The sequence below is a fragment of the Oreochromis niloticus genome, linkage group LG12, assembly GCF_001858045.2.
Source record: "Oreochromis niloticus isolate F11D_XX linkage group LG12, O_niloticus_UMD_NMBU, whole genome shotgun sequence".
NCBI classification, from domain to species: Eukaryota; Metazoa; Chordata; class Actinopteri; order Cichliformes; family Cichlidae; genus Oreochromis; species Oreochromis niloticus.
Genome location: NC_031977.2, coordinates 35,940,164 through 35,961,628, shown reverse-complemented (window position 1 = coordinate 35,961,628; position 21,465 = coordinate 35,940,164). Strand labels below are relative to the sequence as shown.

Sequence of the window (21,465 nt, the reverse complement as noted above, 5' to 3'; positions counted from 1 at the left end):
GATGGATAAATGGATGAGTGTGAGTTACCATCACAGTCGGAAGGCCGCTTCTTTATACTGCAGTTATTAAATCATTTCTTTGTATTTTGGAGGTCATAACGAGACCCGGAGGAGATGACATTAAGAGAGAATCTGCAGTGTTTTTTCACATGTGTGCGAACGAGGTCGGCGTGGAGCTCCCAGCAGGCGCCTCGCTGCTCGTACATGTTTGTGTTGTTTGCAGCTCTCAGAGGTGCTTTAGTCACGGCTCGCCCAGCAGGGAGGTTATGTTGAGGAATGCGGCCAAAGAGTCGAGCTTGGCTGAGCAAACGCCACATCAGCCTCGCTCTCTCGCTGCCTCCTCGCCTCCCCGCCTCGCTCATCGCTGTCTCTTTGTGCAGCGGAGCGGCACGGCCGGTTCCTGCACTGCACAGCTGACTCTGGCTGAAGGTGACCGGGTCACGTGTCACTGAAAGAGTCGTAATCACTGGATTCGTGGTTTAGATCGTCCTGTGAGCAGCAGAGGAGTAAATGTCTTTAACCGTGTTTCTCGCCTGTTTAGGACGAGGAAGACTCCTTTGTGATGAAGGCCATCATCCACGCTATAAATGACGACAACGTGCCGGGTCTGCAGCATCTCCTCGGCTCACTGAACAGCTACGATGTGAACCAGCCCAACAAGGTGACGTACAGACACGTTCAGCTCGTTCCTGCTGCATCCAACAAATCTGAAGCAATGACCTCTGTCGGTGTCTTCATTCAAAACTAAACACATCAAAGTGCAGCAAGCACCACCCTGATTCATCCACACAGAGACTCACTGTGTGTGTGTGGAGCTGTGGATGTGCTGACTCCATCTTTCTCTGAGAAGTTTTGAGTTTTAGACGCTGAGCTGGGACCAGGTTAAGACTCGGGTTTAAATGTAATGAGTTAGCTTTGTGCTCAGGTTAGGAGATGGACTCGAGCAGGTCAGACTCACTTTAGATACACGAGTGTGAGCACTGCCAGTGTTTCTTTAAACACATTTAACAAAGTAACCATTCAGACACAGATAAAACCATCACATATACAATTTTTATAACTAAATAACTTGTTTATTCTTTATCATCCCAAGAATTTGTGAAAATCAAGGAATACTTCCCCTTTTCTGGCATTTTTCACACCTGTGTAGGAACGCTGGCATCAGCGCAGCAGGAGCAGCGTTTTATTAAAAACTGAAGGTATCGGTTATTTCACTGCAGTTTCTTTGCACAGGTATCCAGTTTGGACCTCTGTGTTCCAGCATCAAATGAATCATGCAAATAATTTGAGAAATTATTCAGTTGTTGTGCAGCCTCGTGTTGCATAATGATGTTTGTGATGATGTTTGATCCGGCTTTTTCCGGCTCTGATCCAACGCAGAGAGCTGATTGGCTGTCAGAGTTACATTTATGAGCTGTGCTCCACACTGTGTGGACGGGAATCCTGCTTTTATATCTAAGGCAAAACGTAGCAGAGTGAAATATACATCCAGGAATATAAAGTCCCTGACACAACCATCCCTCAATTTTATTAACAAAGCCGAACACCTACAAAATCATGATGAATGAAAAGTTGATTAAAAAATAAATTGAAAGATCCTGAATCTTGGATGTTGTCTCAAAGATCTCCATAAAAACCTTTCTGTCTTTTCCATATTTATTTAAAGCTACAGCCAGCATCCCAGAAACTAGGTCGTCCCGTCCTGCCAAAACACAACAGGAGAAAAACGGGGAAAAATCCCAGCCTGATGTTTTAAATACTGATGTTCCACCGAGATTTAAAAATAACAGAGCATGTTTCACTAGCTGGGACCACATCCTCGGTAACGATGGGCGATGAGGGACGAGGAAGTGTGACTGGCGACAGCTCCCGGTCCGGGCAGATCCCCGTGTACTAACAAGAAATGAATGAAGGAAAGGAAGAGAGGGAAAATGGGGGGGGGGCATGAAAATAAGAACAGCAGGTATTGATGGGGGGGGCTTTTACAGCCTGAGGCCAGAGGGGGTGTGAAGGAGGAGTGGTCCCGCTCCTGAAATTCAGATGATATCTCCACTTCCACAGTAGGTACGGCCACACAGTCGCTTCCAGGCTCATCTGTCACATGCAGGTTTTTGCAGTGTGTAAACAGGTGAAATCTGCAGATTTGAAGTGTTAATGTACAGCATCATCATCATCACGTCTTCATTAAAGAACATGAGTGAACAGAACTGTGGATCGAGGATGTGCTCGTGGTCCAGCGTTTTAGAGAGGGGTGTTTACGTCCAGTTTGTGGCACCGATGGAGCGTTTTCTGTGCATGATTACACAGTTAGAAACTCAAACACACTTTGCTCTTAGTGCTGTCAGTCAGTTTTTACAGCACGCGGCCTGATGGTCGGGTACATGTCAGGACTTAACTACTGTCTCATCTTCATTCTGCTTCGATGGGGAAGGAGACGCTGTTTGCTGACAGCTGACGGGCGACGGGAGGACGAGAAGCCATTAAAGTCAGTGAAGTGTAAAAAATAGAAAGGAAGAGGAAAGAAATGAGGAAGGATGAACAACCAGAGGTAGAGTCGGCTCAGTCTGTGTCTCAGCTCAGGAACTTGTTCAGAAAAGGTTATCGCGCCATTTTCTTCTCTTCTTCCGTGACATTATTTCCACCTCAGACTTCAGTTACTTCCTCTCTACATTTTTCTGTGTAACTACGCGCAGTCAGATTGAGCTTTACCGCACAAATTAAAGACATAAATGCAGCGTTCACACATAAACAGGAAGCGTAATGCGTGTGTTGTTTTGCAGCACGGGACTCCTCCCCTGCTGATCGCAGCCGGCTGTGGAAACATTCAGATCATCGAGGTCCTGATGAGGAAAGGAGCGGAGATCCGGGCCCACGACAAGGTAAGACCCGGATCTGACGTCACCGCTGCTGTGACGAAGACTGGGGGAAAAGCATCAATGACCTGTAAGACGTATAGCAGCTGACCTTTGACCCTGCTGTGAACCAGGACAACTTGATAACTTTTTTTATAAAAATAAATATGACAAAATCAATATTTCAGTGAACAAACCTGCAAACGTTGCCTAATGAATGTTATCATGATTGTCTGATGATGTGGGACTTAAAATAATCATTTCATGTCAGAGGTGAATATTTTGGCCTGTGTAATGACAGAAACTGTGAAAACAGTCGAGTCATCAGAGCCGCTCCTCTTTGCTGATTGGCTGTTTTCATATGCGCTGCGTAATGCTGGGACGGACTTTGAGCTCTGATCGTCGGTTCGGCTTCGTCCTTGCTCTGCGTGCACTGATGCTGTTGTGGTACATCAGAGGTTTTCCATCATATCTTACGAACACATTTTAATTTGAAATGAGAAAAATTGTGAGATTTCATCTTCTTCTTCTTTAGAAAAATCAGACACTAATGTAGATGCGAGGGTTGAGTTTAGCCCTGCGGGCTCTGCCTGCAGCACCACGGTCAGAGCCCGCATGTGACAGCTGACGTCGATTTATTTCTTTGAAACTCATGAAGTGCTTAAGATTGTTCAGAACCAACAAAGTGCATCAACCACAAAATTTGTGCCACTGCTAAAACTCTTTGTCACAGCTGCATCTTCATCAGTGAAGATGAGCGTTAGAGACGGAGGAAGACTTTAGCAGAGCCTGAAATCGTTTCCCCTCCGATAGCCGACAGTTCCTGGAAGTTCTCTGTGAGCAGCTGAACATCCGCAGCAGCTTCTCTCTGACAAACTTCCTCCATCATGAAGTGTCCTGAATCTGTGCTTACACCGAGCTGCAGGTCCTTCCTCGTTTCCCAACATGTTGCAAAATAAGAAAATAAGAAACGTCTGGAGCTGCTAACTAACAGCAGGGTCGGCTCTATGTCTCTGAAGTGATCTCACGCTCGTTGTCTTTGATTTGACTTCAGTGCCACACATGAAATCTCAGGCTTAGAAAAGAAACCAAGGGCAGCTTAATGCTACACTGACTGACTTACAAGCATCGAGCAGCCATTAAATAACCGTTTCATTCTGTCATCATCAGTGCAGCAAGTTCAGGAGTTTTATATATAGATGTTATTATTTATAAAGAAATAATGGCAGCACAGGCCAGTGTTTTGACTCTGTATGGATCTCAGACACCGTTCCTCCGGTTAGAACTTAAACCACAGCTTCAACACGACTGCTCTGAGTCTGAGCCTGACATCCAAGCACAGCCTCAGAACGATCCCGTGTTAAAGAGCACGGCACAGTGTTTTCCAAGGATGCGTTCCTATCGTGTGGCTGCAGACTCTACGTAAAGGTCAGGGATTAATCCTGCAACGCTGTTCTCTCTCCAACCCTCAGAGCGGAGCCAACGCTATCTACTACGCGGCGAGACACGGCCACGTGGAGACCCTGAGATTCCTCCATGAGAAGAAATGCCCCCTGGATGTGCAAGATAAGGTAGAAAAGCAGGTCCTCTCCCTCTCTGCACGTCTCACACTCTCACATGGAAAAACACACACTTACTACTACTCATCACGCTCTGTTATCTGTCAGCAATTACTCACTGCCTCCTACCCACCAAACCCCTCGAGAAGCATTACTTTGAAATGCCCAGAAAAACACACACACACACACACACACACACACTCTCACACACACACACACACACACACACACACACACACACAGCTTTACACATTCACACTTTCACATTTCCACACCTGTGGAGAAAACCAGTTTCTCTGGCATTTTATCAGCTTATTTGCTGTTGCTATGGAAACAAGCCTTGCAGAGAGAGATGGGATTTGTGTGTGTGTGTGTGTGTGTGTGTGTGTGCGTGCTTTCGATGCTACTGTGGCCTCGATCACAGAGCTCGTCTGGGCGTCCGAAATCCCCAAAGCGGTTTCCAGTCTCTCCGATCTTCACGAGGTGTCCTTTCCTGTCTGCGAACGCGGAGCGCGGCTAATCTGCGCTGCACGCGCTCTGCTGATTACTATCCAGCTCCCGTCCAGGCGTCGTTAAAGTTTCATCTTTCTTTATTACGCAATAAACCCCAAATCACAAGCCGAGGCGTTTGTGTGGAACTAGATAATTGCCTTGTGAGAACGGAGAAGCCAAAAGACCTTTCAGGTTTATCATAACAAGGTGAATCTGCGGCGGGTTTTTATGTAATTCTCCAAATTAAACCGCTCTTTGAGGGTTTTTTCCTTTTTTTCAGAGTGACTCCATCTCTCAGTAACAAGTAAACACGTCGTCTCGCTAACGAGCGTTTACTCTGACTGCCAGCTCCAAATCTAAAGCTCGTGGGTCTGTTTTTAACGAAAACAGAAGAGGAGAATCTGAAGGTTGTCAGAGTTCTAGTCAGAGTAAGCATCCACAGCGTCCACGCTTGGTATGCATGGTCTGTGCATGCAGCGCAAACATTTGGCACTGTGTTGTGTTTCAAGAAGCAGGGAGGTGAGTCCGCTGCTCCCTGTTAACATGAAGTTGAGGTTTTGGCTACTATACGGAAAATCTGGGACGTCTGGCCAAACTACAAAATCTAAACTGGAGACAGCACTCCCACTTACAGTGTCAGGGTCACAGAGGCTCCCTGGCTACCTCCCCCTGCTCCTCTGGGGGGACACCGAGCTGCTCCTTCTGATGTGGAGGAGTAGCTCTCACCCGTCTCTAAGGGTGAGGAAGGACAGCCCTCTGAGGAAGCTCTTTCCCGCTGCTTGTATCCTCGGTCCTGTTCTTTTGGTCGCTGCTCTCAGGTGAAGATGGAAACAGCGTGTTAGAGGCTGCGCTGTGTGTCGTCTCCTTCAGTCTTTCACACATTGTTTTTGTCATGCAAGAGAAAATTTGCACGCAGAATAAACGCATGTCAATCATCTCTCATCACCATCTAGCAGCTCGTGCAATCAGCCAGCGCCTGGAATAATAAACGTTTCACTTCCTGAAGCTTAAAGGAAGGTTCTCCAAGGTTTCCAGGAAGCGCCTCCGGACACCAGCAAAGCTTCGGCTCAGAGTCTCTGTCACTGCGTTTACACTTTAACTCTGAGATTTCATAGGAACTGTTTTTATCTGAACTTTCCGACGTGTCACAGACGTGTTAGACGTCACGTGTCACAGTCAGGCGAGTGTGAGCGACAGACGCACAGTCGCTTGTTTTGTTCTTTTGTTTGACTTTTATGACAATTTTATCCTTTATAGCTTACTGTTCATTTAATCTGCTGCTTTGTTATTAATATATTGGCTGTTGATCACCTCCAGTCTGGCGAGACGGCTCTACATGTGGCTGCTCGCTATGGCAACGTGGATGTGGTGAGCTACCTGTGCAGCATCCGAGCCAACCCGGACCTGACGGACAGGGTGAGCGAGTTCAGCGACAGTATCGGAATAATAAACGAGGGGTTGTTCGAGGGCCGCGGGGTTTTATCTTTGCTCTCCGCCTTTCTGTCTGCAGGAGCAGGAGACGCCGCTGCACTGCGCCGCCTGGCACGGCTACTCTCCGGTAGCCCGAGCTCTCTGCCAGGCAGGCTGCCACGTGGACGCCAAGAACCGCGAGGGGGAGAGCCCGCTGCTGACGGCCTCTGCCCGCGGCTTCGTGGACATCGTGGAGTGTCTGGTGGAGCACGGAGCCGAACTGGAAACCACCGACAAGGTGATCAGAGCTCAGCCCGATTTATTCTGGCACATTTCATTTTACAGAGCTGAAACTTTCAGCACTTCATGTGGTGTCACATGTTTTTACAATACAAAGAAAGTATGTTTGTATGTATTTAACCTGAGTCCAGGCTTCTGAAGAGAAACTGTAAAGCAACACAAAATTATTCAGATTTTATGATAAAGTATTTCTGTGTGAGTGTTGACTAACAGGTCTCACAGCGCGCTGAGGCTGACATCACGGCCTCGGGGAGCTCGCCTCGTTGAATGTTGCGTAACAGCACGAATAAAAAACTGACCCTCGGTCCAGCCTCCACCTGTGCAGGTCACAGACACTGACCAGTCTGTGTTTGTGTCTCCAGGAAGGCCACACTGCTCTCCACCTGGCTGTGCGTCGCTGTCAGGTGGAGGTGGTCCGCTGCCTGCTCAGACACCGCTGCCACGTGGATCAGCAGGACCGCCACGGAAACACGCCGCTCCACATCGCCTGCAAGGATGGAAACCTGCCCGTCGTCATGGCGATCTGCAATGCCAAGGCTACCCTCGACCTTCCCAACAAGGTGAGTACAAGCATTTCCCCCCCAAACGGCCCAGATAAGCTCCCTGAGGCGTTCCCAGACCGCGCTGAGAGGACTTTGGTGGTATCAAGTTTTTAGACACAGCTGTCCTCCTGAGAGCGAAGGTGGAGGTGCTCCAGGAGAAAATAAGGACCTCCTCCTAACTCTGCGCTCCGCCCCCTCCCTCATATCCAGGCACTGGTAATGTTAATGTGTGGGGGTTTATTTTTCAGCCCTCGCATGCAGGTGTTCATTTTTCCGAACTGTCCCGACGCCATTAACATGAATACCGTTTCTGTTTTTACTCTCCTCTTACATAATCTTCAAGCACATCTACTGTTCTTCAGCGCCAGCTCAGCGATGCTGGTGTTATGTGATGTGTTATGGCACCTTGATGAGTCAGGCCAAACGTGTCTCTGTCTTATAAAACCAGCCGCACACATGTGCTGCGTGACCAACAGCACCTGAGTGATTGAGGTTAGCAGCCTTGGCGCTGTATCCTTTCACCCTGCGGTCTGTGCTTGCTCCCTCCATTTCCCTGCTTCTGGGAATCTGCAGTGATGGATCGTGCTGTAGATGGACTCAATACTATCTGCCACAGGAGGAGTCGCAGAAGTAAACAACAGCTAACTGAACCACACTCAGCTTGACGCTCTGCAGGAAACAAGATCCATGAAGTAATCTTCCTCACGAAGAAGACTCCTTTAATCAAACCTCATCCAGCCCCCCATCAGCTCAGCTGTCAGACCTGCTCGTGCAGTATCAGCCAGTGTTGAACTGTTGATCTCAAACATGACCACAGTTTCAGATCACGAGGTCAGTGTCTGTGCCAGTAATCCCTGCTCTCAGCTTCAGTGTTTTTACTGCTCTCACAGACTAATATGGTCTGGGTGTGAACACGGAGCTCCACCCACCTGCTGTTCAGTTTGTGAGGCACGACCAATGAGAGGAAACTAGCTCGTACGTAAAGGAAGTAGAATAGTTTGAACTGAGAGCTGCTGCAAAGCAAATGTAGCTCAAGAAAAATAAGACGAGTTTTAATTAGTGGTTTGATCATTTTTTTTGCGGCTGTCCATCTGAGTTAAATGAGGCCTAATCACAGGTGGAACAAAGGGATAAAAACACAGGAAGTAGAATATAATGTGGTGTAGGGTTTACAGAGATAAGTGCTGTTTTCTGCAGACATATTTTAAAATCGTCTTTCTTCTGATATAGAGCCTCTAAAGCTCCCATCCTCTCCTGCCTCTCACCGAGCTCGTCTCCCATGTTTCTGTCTGCGCTGATTCTACTTTCTATTTTGACACCATACATTTGAACATCTTCTGCGACGGGGAAGCTTTTCTCAGGCGCTGCTCGGCTTTTTCTGCAGAAACTTTTTTTCAGCGTACAGGGAGGTGATGTGCATCCGGAGCAGACAGTGCTGCCAGAGACGTCGTGGTTTATGCATTATTTTCAGTTGGAGCTTGTTTCTTTTACGCTCGTCTGAAGCAGCGAATCACACGCTGCTGACTCTGGGCCCGGATTGCTCTTCGCCTCAGCTGCAGACACCGAGGAGAGAAATAAGAGGGTGGGATTGAAACCGTCTCCAGCTCAGTTTGCAGCATAACTAAACAGGATGGATGTTCTTTGTTCTTTCAAGCTGCTGCAAAGGAGAATGGATTGAAATGGCTCCTTCACTGAGCTCCGTTTATTTCAAGCTGATTAAATTCCAAAGCTTTTACTGTAAGACATCAACATCGAACTGTTCTGGATTTACGAGATATTGTGGTATGAAATTGATGGTAATTATATGGTGTTTACAGTAATTAGCGTTGTTTTCGGGGGCACTGTGTTCCTGCTCTAATCAGCAGTTTTATTCTTCAGGCCGAGCGACCGCAGCGGGAACAGCGAGCAGCCGATCAGCCCGCCGAAGCACGACCGCGCGCTTAATTAGGCCGAGTAAGCGCGAGGCCACAGGGGAAAACGCAGTTCAGTGTTTGTTTAAGAAAATGTGATAAATGCTGATTTCAATGTTTTTGTCACTCCTTTTCCTCCATATTTGTGTTACAGTGATGACAGGTTAAAGAGAGACGCATTTTTGCTCTCCCTCAAAGCCAGCTTTCTTCTGATTGGCTGCTCCTCATTAACAGAAAGTGGGCGGGGCTTCTCATAGGCAGCTATGTACCTGAGAAAACCATATTAAAGATATCTGCTCTCATCAGACATCACACAGGGATTAGCGATGTTTAGTACGTTCGTTTTATTGAAAAAAACTGAATGTGAGCTTCTTGAAAAACTGTCCACTTCTGTCTCATCATACGTTCTTTTAATGGCCAGCAGGGGGCGATACAGGGTGTTGCAAAAAGACTTGGAGCCCTGCAGACGTCCGCCCGCCCTGACCTCCATGAACACTGTACTGATGAGTTTATGGGCTCGCTCGGTCATTTTGGGGGAGAATGAATAAAACATGAAGTTTAATTTGTTCATTTTTGGTCATTTTGAGTTTCAGAAATTGAGAATATTTCCATTGGCTAATGACTTCACCCTGTAAGCGTGCGGTTTCAGAGTCAGACCCACCCGCTCCACACATCAAGATAACCGTAAAAATGCTCGTCTGGAGGCTTCATAATGACAAAGCAGTGTGAGACGGCGGCTACATCCTTTAAACTGAGTCAGAAGGGTTTGGGGTTTTTCAGGAATTCTTATTCAAGCATTTCTGCCTAATATCTGCTCAGTAACCTCATTTAATGTCAAAGGCAGACATGAAGCCCTGTAATGATTGTGTGCGTGACTTTCAGCGTGTCAGTCGTTCATGTTTGCTGAAAGCTGCTTTCTCTCTGTTCTGTGCGTCACAGTCCGGCAGAACGCCGCTCCACCTGGCGGCGAACAACGGGAGCCTCGAGGTCGTCCGCCACCTCTGCCTGGCCGGAGCGAACATCGACGCCGTCACCAACGTAAGGCACCTCTCTGTTTTACCGCTCGGGCGGGTGTAGCAGCACCTCGTCATCATCGTGATGAGACTCTGACGTGGCCCATTGCAGCCCGTTTGATCACCACACTGTAGAAAATGTTCACATATGATGCTGTTGTGATCTGATTGTGCAGCACGTCGGTTGACTGAATAGATTTGACTTGAGTATCGTCGGAGGGGGCGTGGTCCACGCCGACACGCCTCATTGGAAACATTGGAAATTGGAAACATCGCTCCCGAGCTTGTTCAGATATTGTTTGCATGGAGAGTTGTTCATTTTCTGCTTGGGCTGCAGAGGAAGTCGCTGCTCACGAATTCTCAGTAAAACTGGAAAATTCTTCTGACAGCGTTTGACTCAGAAACGAGCCCTCATCTCCACCCTCATCTCCGCCCTCATCTCCACCCTCATCTCCGCCCAGCTCAGCTGCACCACCTGTTTGTTTTTTTAATCAGCCCTTTCTCTCTGAGGTTTTCAAGGCTAAATCTTCTCCATGTTTCTTCCTTCTTCATGTTATTGATGTTCTTTCGACCTCTTGAACCCTGATAAGTTTCCTGATCGTGTCCCATCCATTTACCTTACAGTCTCTCAGCTTTGAGCTCTTAAACTCTTATTAGAATATTTAAATCCCAGCTGGCAGTTTAAGAGCTGCACCATTAAATCAAATGAAAAGTCTGCTGAGGATTTTAAACACATTTTTATTAACATGTTTGGGGGCTTTAAAATTTCTCTTTGAAAGTCCAAGAAGTAAAAAAACGAGAATAACTTCAAGACTGTTTAATTTCTAAAGACGTTTGCTGAAGTTTAAGTCTGCGGGGTCGTTACGAGCGGTTAGCTTGATTCAGGAGATTGTGCAGTAAGAGTTTGGAACTTGTGACGTGTAAAATAAACCGTAGCTGTGAGCAGCTGAGGTGAAGACTCCTGTTTTTCAGCTGTGTTTGCTGTACAAGGAAGAAAACGTGAGCAGGAAAAACGGGTTCGTTATCGTGCAGATGAGATATTTAAGACGAGTGAATTCAAACGTGGATTTCGTGTCTGCACAGAGACGTTGGTGCCGAGTCTGCGCGGCAGGTGAGGCGTCAAAGGCTTCAGCAGCCGCGGGCTGAGAGCTTTTATCCAAGCGCTCGGGATCAAATGCAGAGCAGGTTCCACATTGAGCCGTGAGTGGGTTTGACTTCACAGATAAGTGGGAGTTCATGTCCAATCATTTTAGATCCGAAAGGATTTTTTTCTCCAGCGCTCTGAGCTGACGCTTCTCCACGCCGAAGGCCAGGAGATGACTTCATCTGAGCCGCGTCCAGGATCCAAATAGTTTTATGAAGACTTTATTTAAGAAGTAACTGTTATCGTGATTTTCCACCATATAAATCAAACTGAATTGAAAGAGTTACGTCAGGAGCTAAAATTTCATTTATGTAAATGTTCATTTTGATGGTTTTAAGTGTCTTAACAAACAGAAACACTCCTGTGAAATGTTCGGGTACAAGAACTGGACTCAAAATGAGCGAAGAAGCAGCCAACGTCCGAAAAAGACCTTCAGCAAACCTGGAGACTATCGCTGGAGAGCACGTCAGGGTCGGCGCGTCAGCCTCCATTATGGGGCGCCTCCCTGCTTGTCCTGCCAGAGCTCACAACATGACCTCAGCTGTTATTGTGCAGATGTTTTCAGCCTGTTCAGATACGATTTCCAGATGTTTCCAGCGTTCTCCGCCGGCCTTCCTCTCGATATCAGAAGAAACGTGTTTTTGTCCATCTGTCATTGAAATTCCTCAGAGCCTCAAGTCTAATTCTGCTCGAGTCCTGATGCATTATGAATTAATGCGCTCTGTTCTTTTTTTCATGAATTTCATTAAATTGATCTGGTTCCACCAGCAGATGTTCCGCGCTGAGGTTTTTCCCTCTCTGCGTTCCCGGGATGTTAATATTGTGGCAGCTGATGTGCTGTGCATGTTTAATCTGGAAAGCGCACACTGGGATGTATAATTCATTGTCGGGTGGCCGGTGTCAGCGAGGACAGCCTCTCACGGTGCCTCGTGTCTGTGATCTTTGCCTGGTTTTTCTGTGGAGGCTGAAATATTCTTCCAAATCATTCCAGCCTCTGCCGATTTCACCGTCACTCGTCGTTCCCAAGCTTCCGTTTCAGCAGATATTTAGTCTGGGCTGGAAATACTGTGGATGATCTAATATTCCTCACATAACGCCAGCCGTTCATCTGTCACTGCCAAGCATCAGTAGTAATAATCTTGACACCCAGCCGAGCACCGCGAGAGCGTTCACGCGTCTAAATGGTCAGACTTCATTTACCCCATCCAGTCGGCTCGGGAGGTCGATGATGTCGAACTCCGATCGTCACACGAGTCGTGTTTGAAGAGTGAAAATGAAACGAAGAAGAAATGATTTTATTAAAGCTTTACATTCGAACAGTGAGCGCTCTGTGTCGATCTTCATCACAGACGAGCTGCACGTGTTTGGCTGTGCTGCTGTGTCTGGGAGGCGGCGGCGGCGCTCTGTGGGCGTTTCAGGCCGTCCATGCAGGTTTTCCCACCGGAGCGTCAGCTGAGTCGGACAGTGACAGATACATGAACGCTGTCAGGAATGTGGTGTTTGTGTCGGAGTGTTTGAGTGGAAAGTAACACATCAGTGTGTGTGTGTGTGTGTGTGTGTGTGTGTGTGTGTGTGTGTGTGCGCACAGCTGTAATTAATCCACTGACATCAGCTGAGCAACGACGCTGCATGATGAATAATAACTGTCATCACAAATAAAGGTCACTTCAGGCACATCGAGTCAGACTGTTTGGGGATCGTTATCAGTCTGATTTACGTGAATGTCGATGTTTTTGGAAAGTATTCATTAAAATAATGTAGAAAAACAGCTGACTAATCAAACACGAGCAGCAGACGTCGGCGTCAATCAGAAAGAGAACAAAACCAAAATATCTGCTGAATTTCCTGTTCTGGATAAACACGTAAATAAATATACAAATATGAATAATTTTTGCATCTAATCTGCTTCTTCTGATCTAAACAGTAACACATGATGGTTTTGGGGGAAACACTCAGTGTAAAGTAAAAGCAGCGTCTGCTGGGCTCGAATGAGCTGAACTGGTTTAAAATGAAGTTATTTTACAGAAGTGGCTGGAAGCTCTTTTTTGTGCTCGAGCTCCTTTTTTATTATAAAAACTCCATAAAACTAATTTGCTCAGTGGAGCTGAGGAGATGTGATGGTCCGTTTACTGAAGAATTGACTTTTTTTGTTTTTCTCCTTCAGGATGGAAAGACGGCGGAGGATTTGGCTTCAGCCGATCATCACGAGCACGTCGTGTCGCTGCTGGGAAAGCTTAAAAAGGTAAAGAGGAAGAAAAAGGCTTCAAAGCTTCGTGTTGGTGTTTAACGAAGTTGCGTCGCTGCGTGATGACGTGTGAGCTGAGTTTGTTTGAAGAATGGGGTTATAAAAATAAACGATGTGATGCTGTGAACACAGTTTAGGAAGTGCAGATGATGATGATGGTGGTGGTGATGAGGCACAGTCGGGCTTCACAGTCATCACACTTGGTCTATTTCGGCGCAGAGGTGTGGAGAGACACATCTCGGGAAGACGGAGGTGTTAGATTTTAGCGATCTGCCGTTTTTAGACTTTGGGACTCGACACCTGCAGGTGAAAGGAATTCTGATACAGCTCCGTACGGAAAGGACGAACACTCAGTGAAACCCAAACCTTTCATCTCCATGACGATCAGCTTCACCCTCCACAGCGCCGTGTGTGAGTCCAGTGTTCCCAGTAAGCCACCAGGACACACTCACAGACTCCTCATCTAAGGCTGTGTGATGCCGACTTCTCTTCTGATCCATTTTTTCCAGAAAACCTGCCGAGAATCGGTGCAGGGCGTGAAAACATGAAGCAGCAACTGTGAAAACAGTCACCCTCTGCATATGCTGGGCTAATTTCAGACACTGTGGCACACGGACGCCACGTTTGAAAGAAAAGGCCGACTTGTCGAGAACCAAGAGGGGAAAAAACCCAGCGGCTTGAAATGAGAACTCGTTCGTTTTAAAGCCGGATTCTGTGAATCACACTTCTTGAAATTGGAAATGAATTATTTTTTGACACGTTAGCATAACCCAGGTGGGATTACGGAGCGCTTTCACAGCCCACGTATCCGCTCGCAGCGTTTGTGGCCACTTCTGATGCGTGACTCATTGGATGGTTAGAAAAACGTCTTAAACGGCTCCATCGAGCTGTCAGATCTACGGCGGCGTGAGGAAGCAGCTGGCTTTTGTTGTAAATGTTTAAGCGTTTCCTGCGGCTGAGTCACCGTTTCATTTTTACAGAAACATTAAGAGCAATTTTAAAAAACCGTCCTCGTAGCCCGAAGAATCGATGATGTTTTGAACAAAGCATCACCGGCTCTCCTGTAACGCCGCTCACAGCACGACGTTTTAATACTGTCACATTTAAATGTTTTATAACTGAAGTATTTATAGACACATAAAATATGGAACGTTTTGATTGAGACACAGGAACTCTTATAGCACAGCTACTCTCCTGTTCATCCACCAAAATAAAAGCATTTAAGCTTCCTGTGTTGTTTTTAACATCTCTGTCCAATGAATGGTAAACAGACTCGTGCGCGGACGCCCTGAGGAAGAGCTCACGTCCTCAGTTTATGGTTCACCTGCTCAGCGGTGAAACATTTGTCACCACCAGGGGGCAGAGTTTCACCTGCAGCTGCGATGTCACCGCTTAGCTCTGCGAGTCCATGAGTCTCCTCTCGCAGGCTGAAATAAATGAGGATGTGTCTTTAGTGATTTTGATTCCCTCCCCAACCGGTCGCAGCAGATGGCCCCGCCCCTCCCTGAGCCTGGTTCTGCCGGAGGCTTCTTCCTGTTAAAAGGGAGTTTTTCCTTCCCACTGTCGCCAAAGTGCTTGCTCATAGGGGGTCATATGATTGTTGGGTTTTTCTCTGTATTACTGTAGGGTCTACCTTACAATATAAAGCACCTTGAGGTGACGGTTGTTGTGATTTGGCGCTGTGTAAATACTGAATTGAATTGAATTTGTTGGATGGAGCTGACACTGCTGCCTGTGGCGTTGAGCTAAAGTACGGCCCAGCTCTGGTTCCACGTCAGCTGATATCTCTTCAACATAATACGCTGATTTGTATTTTTAAATAAGTTTTTCTGCAGTTTGAAGTTGCCGTAAAATAATGTGCAACAGAACAAAATCTGATTGGTTGAAATGTGTCATGTGATTTTTGGGGCATGTGGGAGTCTGTGACCTGAGCTGTCGATGTCATTCTTAATAAACGCTCGTCTTCTTCTGTGGTGTTTTTTTTGGGTCAGGACAACCACAAGCTGAGCTACATCCAGCAGCTGCGGCCCACTCAGACGGTCCAGCCCCGGATCAAACTCAAGCTGTTCGGACACTCGGGAGCCGGGAAGAGCACGCTGCTGGAGTCTCTGAAGTGCGGCATCCTGCGCAGCTTCTTCAGGAGACGGAGGACGCGCATGACCAACACGACCCGGCACCCCAACTCGCCCGTCAACTCCAAACCTCCCGGTAGGTGGCAGACGGGTGGAGTCGCGTGGCGTCGTCACCAGCTCTGTATTAACGTTTTCACTGCCGCGCTTCGTGCTCAGTGGTGCAGCGGTTAGTACCGCCCCCTCACAGCAAGAAGGTCCAGAGTTTGTGCAGGTACAGACAGGTGTGTGTCACCTGGTGACAGCTCTGAAAGGCTCCACCCCCTCCATTTACCCTTCGTAGCCGAAGCATGTGAATGTTTGTTGAGAAAAGCAAAGAAGAGTGCGACACACACAGAGACTCCTTCATTTATTCGTGAGGAGGCGTCTCCCTCGCACATTTCTGTCTCACTGAAACTTCAGCATGAGTCATTTTGTTAAATGCAATCACATAATGTCAAGTTTTATCCACTTTGTAGACACAGCTGTTGTTGCTGATGTGAACATGAGTATGAGACCTTACAGCAGGGGTCTCCAACTCCAGGCCTCGAGGGCCGGCGTCCTGCAGGTTTTAGATCTCAGCCTGGGTCAACACACCTGAATCACATGATTAATTCATTACCAGGCCTCTGGAGAACTTCAAGACATGTTGAGGAGGTCATTTAGCCATTAGAATCAGCTGTGATGGATCACAGACACATCTAAAACCTGCAGGACACCGGCCCTCCAGGCCTGGAGTTGGGGACCCCGGCCTTACAGTCTCGCACTGTGATGCAGTTTATCTGAATCTCACAGTCTTGGTTGGTTGTGTGGGTGTAATTGATCAAAACTGATCAGTTCCCCTCGTTAATGTCATCTGGATTAAGTGATAAATGGATATGAGCACAAATGTAACAGCTGTCAGTCAGCAGAGAGGAACGGTTCAGGTGCTGCTCTGAGGCTCGGATATCTTGAGGTCTGTGAGGTGTTCGTGTTTTTCAGGAAAGCCTTTTCGTGGCAGTCGGTCCTGCAGTGACGACGTGTTCAGTGTCTGCCTGTCTGCCCTCCTCTCCACCCCCTCTCTCCTTTAGCTGCTCTGTTATGCGGCGCTCGCAGCCATTACGTGATGCCCGGGATGATAACGGTCAGGTGCGTTGGCCGTGTAGAGTTACTGACTATCTGTGAGGCTGCCGGTGTCTCAGAGTCAGCAATGGTTTCTATTGACCGTTTGTTGTTTCTGCAGCGATACGTGACGTGAATCCAGCCAAAGACAAAGAAACACAAGTGTCAATATTTTAGCGTTGCCTCCGGAGACCGCTGAGCGCTGCGCATTGATTTTGTGGCTTTCAGCCTTGGCGTGCGCTGATATATTCTTTTATTTCCTCATTTGTAGTGATCTTTGAAATGTCACGGAGCTCCATTAACGAGAGGCCGCGTCGTGAAAGGTGCTCCTCGGTAGGAGCGCTCTTCTTTAGGCCTGTTAGCAAGAGAAGATGTGAGCAGCTTCACTTCACTGAACTCTGAACCTGCAGAAGCTTTTATTTCAAAGGAAAAAAAGGCGCCTGACGTTAAACGGTGCATGAAAACAAGTGATTTCAGCTTTTTCTCTCCCCATCGAGAAAATGAGCAGCTTCCTGTTGGCTTTAAGGATTTCACTGATTTTACACGATCACAAAAACCAGAACGTGAGAACATTTTCTTCACATTTCGGATGAGAGAAGATGAGATGGGTTCATTGTTTTCTGCGGTTGCCAGTTGGTGGAGGATAAAGTCTTCATCATCATCGTCTGCCGTGCCGAGCAGATGCTTGTATGTTCAAACTGAAGCCGAGACAGTGAAACGACTGTTAGTGCAGAGAGGAAACGTCACACACACACGGGGTTTTTCACAAAATGCACATCTGCCAAAAAGGTTTTGGCCTCCCAACGACTGAAATTAAAAGATTTGTGGCCACTAATACGTTAAAATGCATTTATTCAAGTATAAAATCCAATCAGAAATGAAAAGTGAAAACATTCGGATGAAATAAACATCTGTTTTGTGGATGTATGTTCAGATGTGCCTGAGTTTCTGACTTGTCCTTTGCTGTGCTGTGAAAAACCATCGTGTGTCTGGCGTAAGCCTTTCCTCGATTTATCCGCGGAGACGTTCACTCTTCCGTCTCAAACGTCTTCTCTCCTCCAGGTCTTTGCACCAGCGATGACGTCACACTGATGTCTGTGATCCACCAAAGACCAGGATCTCATTTTACTGTGATTAAGACCTCAAAAACAAGCTGTAGGTGTGGTCCCGAAAATCCAAACTGTCCCTGCAGAGTGGATTCATGAGCAGTGAAATGGCGCCCCCTTGTGTTTGCAAGCGGCAGTTATTTGGTAAAGATGATGCAGATGTGTTTTCTGCAGCAGAGAGAGACATCTGCACTTAATCTGAAATACTTTGAGCATTACTCACAGTCGATCACGCGCTGAAGTACAGCAGAGATCAGAACAACAACCTCTGAGAACAGAAACCAGCCGCTGTGTTTTAAAGCAGAGCATTTTGTTTCTTCAGGATCTCTATTTGAATCTTTATATCCAGATTTAAAACAACTTAATCAACAAGAGGCTCTCTCTGCAACCGCTCAAACTGAATCTGTGGTCCAACCCTTCAGTTTTTCTCCACTAAATGTTTTTGAGGTCCATAGGGCTTTAAATCTGTTGGATCTAAATAAATCTGCAGGACCAGATCAACTTGATCCCTATTTTCTTAAGTTGGCTGCAGATTTTATAGCAGAACCAATAACTTACATTTTTAATCTTAGCCTCTCGAACAGTGAGATCCCTGTAATATGGAAATCTGCCTATGTTCTCCCTTTGCTGAAAGGAGGTGATCCTTCAGATGTTAATAACTACAGGCCCATATCTAAATTGTGTGTTCTAGCAAAAGTTCTAGAAAAGTTCATTAGTGAACAACTGAAAGACTTTTTGGACAAAAATTCAGTTCTTTCCCAACATCAGTCAGGATTCAGAAAACAACACAGCACAATAACTGCTGCTATTAAAGTGGTTAATGACATCGTTGATTCAATGGACTGCAAAAAATACTGTGCTGCTCTTTTTCTTGACTTGTCAAAGGCTTTTGATACAGTTGACCACGCTATTTTATTAAATAGACTAAACAATATTGGTCTATCTGTAAATGCTGTAAGTTGGTTTTCAAATTACTTGTCAGCAAGAAAACAGTGTGTCCATGCTGCTGGGTCTTCTTCCTCTTTTCTCCCAGTATCCAAAGGAGTTCCGCAGGGCTCCATATTAGGGCCATTGCTATTTTCTCTTTACATAAACAACCTTTGCGATAATTTGTCAAATGCAGCATTTCATCTTTATGCAGATGATACAATTATTTATTGTTCATCCCCTTCAGTAGCACAATCCCTGCAATTTCTGCAGTCTGCCTTTGATGTCGTTCAGTCCCATTTAACTCAACTTAAGTTGGTGTTAAATCCAGAGAAATCCAAGTTCATGTTATTCTCAAATGGCAAAGAGTTGTTAGCTACGTCTCCTAAGATTAAAACAATTCAAGGAACTGAAATTGAAATGGTCACATCTTACAAGTATCTAGGGATCATTATAGATCAGAATTTGTCATTTAAAACTCACATTCAAAGGCTTGTGTCAAAGTTAAAACTAAAACTAGGTTACTTTTTTAGAAATCAATCCTGTTTCCCCCTCCAAGTGAGAAAACACTTGATTCATGCAACTTTTTTACCTTTATTGGATTATGGTGACCTGCTTTTTATGAATGCACCTGCCCACTACCTAAAGAGGTTGGATACTGTGTACCATTGTGCTTTACGTTTTATTACTGGCTATGGAAATCGTGTACATCATTGTTCTTTGTATGCTGCTGCTAAATGTCCATCTTTGCATATTCGCAGACTCTCCCATTGGTTGATCTTTATCTATAAATCTCTCCTTGGGCTGGTTCCATCTTATTTATGTGTTTATATGTGTAGAAACCACAACCAATACAGCCTTCGTTCTCACAATACCATACAATTGATTGTCCCTAAAATCAGAACAGAATTGGGGAAAAAGGCTTTTAAATACGCTGCCCCTGCTTCCTGGAATAATCTGCAGAAGGAACTGAAATTATCAGAATTGGTTACCTTGGGAGAGTTTAAGTCTGTCTTAAAGGAACGAGAGAACAGCTCTTTTACTCAGTGTGATTGTTTTAATGTACTCTTAATTTGATCTGTTATTGTATATTTTACACATGTTGGTATGGGATATTGTATTTGTTTTAAATGTTATATACCTATGTGGTATGTGACTTTTGTTGCCATGATGCCAGGTCTCTCTTGGAAATGAGATTTTAAATCTCAATGAGATTTTTACCTGAATAAATAAAGGACTAATAAGTAAGCGTCCTAAACACCATCACGGCTGAAACTGTGGAGCCAAAATTCATGATTTATTCACTGATCTAAAAGCAACATAGTGCTGCAGGTTCTCTGCTTCTCGTGTGTTTCCCTGTTAAATAAAAATCAGTAAAAATTCTGAAAGTAGTCCCGGTGGTTGTCATGGTTTCTCCTCCATGTCTGTGTTCAGTGTCGGTGAGCATTTCCAACCTGTACCCCGGCTGTGAGAACGTGAGCGTGAGGAGTCGCAGCATGATGTTTGAGCCCAGCCTGACCAAAGGCGTGCTGGAGGTCTTCTCCCCCGTGCACAGCGCTCTGTCTGCAGCTGACGAGCAGGCCACGAAGGCCATCGACATCCAGCACGCCAACATCCACGGTGAGAGCCGCGAGGAACCCCACGGAAGACGTTCACGGTTAAACCTGCGTTTAAAAGATAAGCAAAGCTCACACGCCGTTCACCTCACTCGTCTCCTCTCTGTAGGCGTGGGAGATTTCAGCGTGTGGGAGTTTTCTGGAAACCCGGTCTACTACTGCACCTACGATTATTTTGCAGCCAACGACGTCACAGCGATCCACGTGGTCCTGTTCAGCCTGGAGGAGCCGTACGAAACCCAGCTGGGCCACATCACCTACTGGCTGAACCTGCTGAAGGCCCTCACCCTGCCACAGGAAACCATCTGTAAGCAGAGACCATCCACCGACTACTTCGTGCGGTCGGTGGATGGCCGACTTTAATCTTTTTCTTAAAAACAACGACGTGTTTGAGGTTAGGAGCAGATTTGCAGACAGGAAGTAGAAGCTGCAACAACAGAGAGTCGGCAGGTTTGAAAAAGTCTTTGCTTCCTGAGTAATTGAGAAAAATTGAGTTTTCACTGATCATTGGTCAAGATTTTGGCCTTTTTGAAGCTTCATTTAAATTGTTTCGTGTGAGGCGGTGGGAACTAAGTCAGACAGAAAGTCTGATGTAGTTCCCAACTTGGGAACTACATCAGCTGTTGCAGCAGCCAGAAAGTTACACAACATCGAACAAAACAGCTCAATAAAAAACACAACCTGACCATGATAAGGTGTCTACTGCGATGGTTCACACTCTTAACTTTACTTCAGCTTTCGGCGGTCGGATCCAGCAGCCTCTCGCGGTCGTCCTGGTGGCGACGCACGCCGACCTCGCCGACGTTCCCAGAGCGTTCTCTGGAGAGTTCAGCTACAACAAAGAGAGAGCGCTGCTCAAGGAAGTCAGGAACAGGTGAGGAGCACACCTGCTGTCATCACATGTTAGTCACATGATCCAGTCACAGCGAGCATACGCCTCAGCCTTACTGATCAGACAACAGATGTTATCAGTCATATGTCTGTGGTTTAGTTCATTTATAACCTAAAATTTATCAAAACATCATCATTTTAATTTTGCTTTGATGTTTATTCCTGAAAAAGTCAAAAAGTGGAGATTATGTTGATGAGTAAAAAACTGGCTTTTTGTCAAGAAGGTCGAGGCGACCTCAACAAAGAATC

At 46.3% G+C, this 21,465-nt stretch overlaps 1 protein-coding gene across 3 annotated transcripts in view; it reads left to right on the top strand.

Moving 5' to 3' along the window:
- The window catches only part of dapk1 (death-associated protein kinase 1), a 79,222-nt gene that overhangs the window by 52,087 nt on the left and 5,670 nt on the right, over positions 1-21,465 (top strand). For all 3 annotated transcript variants that reach the window (XM_005451556.4, XM_005451557.4, XM_005451560.4), the window contains 12 exons: positions 542-661; positions 2,781-2,879; positions 4,325-4,423; positions 6,221-6,319; positions 6,414-6,611; positions 6,976-7,173; positions 10,005-10,103; positions 13,387-13,464; positions 15,459-15,675; positions 20,144-20,329; positions 20,435-20,632; positions 21,061-21,199. In XM_005451556.4, coding sequence (XP_005451613.1) covers positions 542-661; positions 2,781-2,879; positions 4,325-4,423; positions 6,221-6,319; positions 6,414-6,611; positions 6,976-7,173; positions 10,005-10,103; positions 13,387-13,464; positions 15,459-15,675; positions 20,144-20,329; positions 20,435-20,632; positions 21,061-21,199 — 1,730 coding nt within the window. The remainder of the gene's footprint in view (positions 1-541; positions 662-2,780; positions 2,880-4,324; positions 4,424-6,220; positions 6,320-6,413; positions 6,612-6,975; positions 7,174-10,004; positions 10,104-13,386; positions 13,465-15,458; positions 15,676-20,143; positions 20,330-20,434; positions 20,633-21,060; positions 21,200-21,465) is intronic.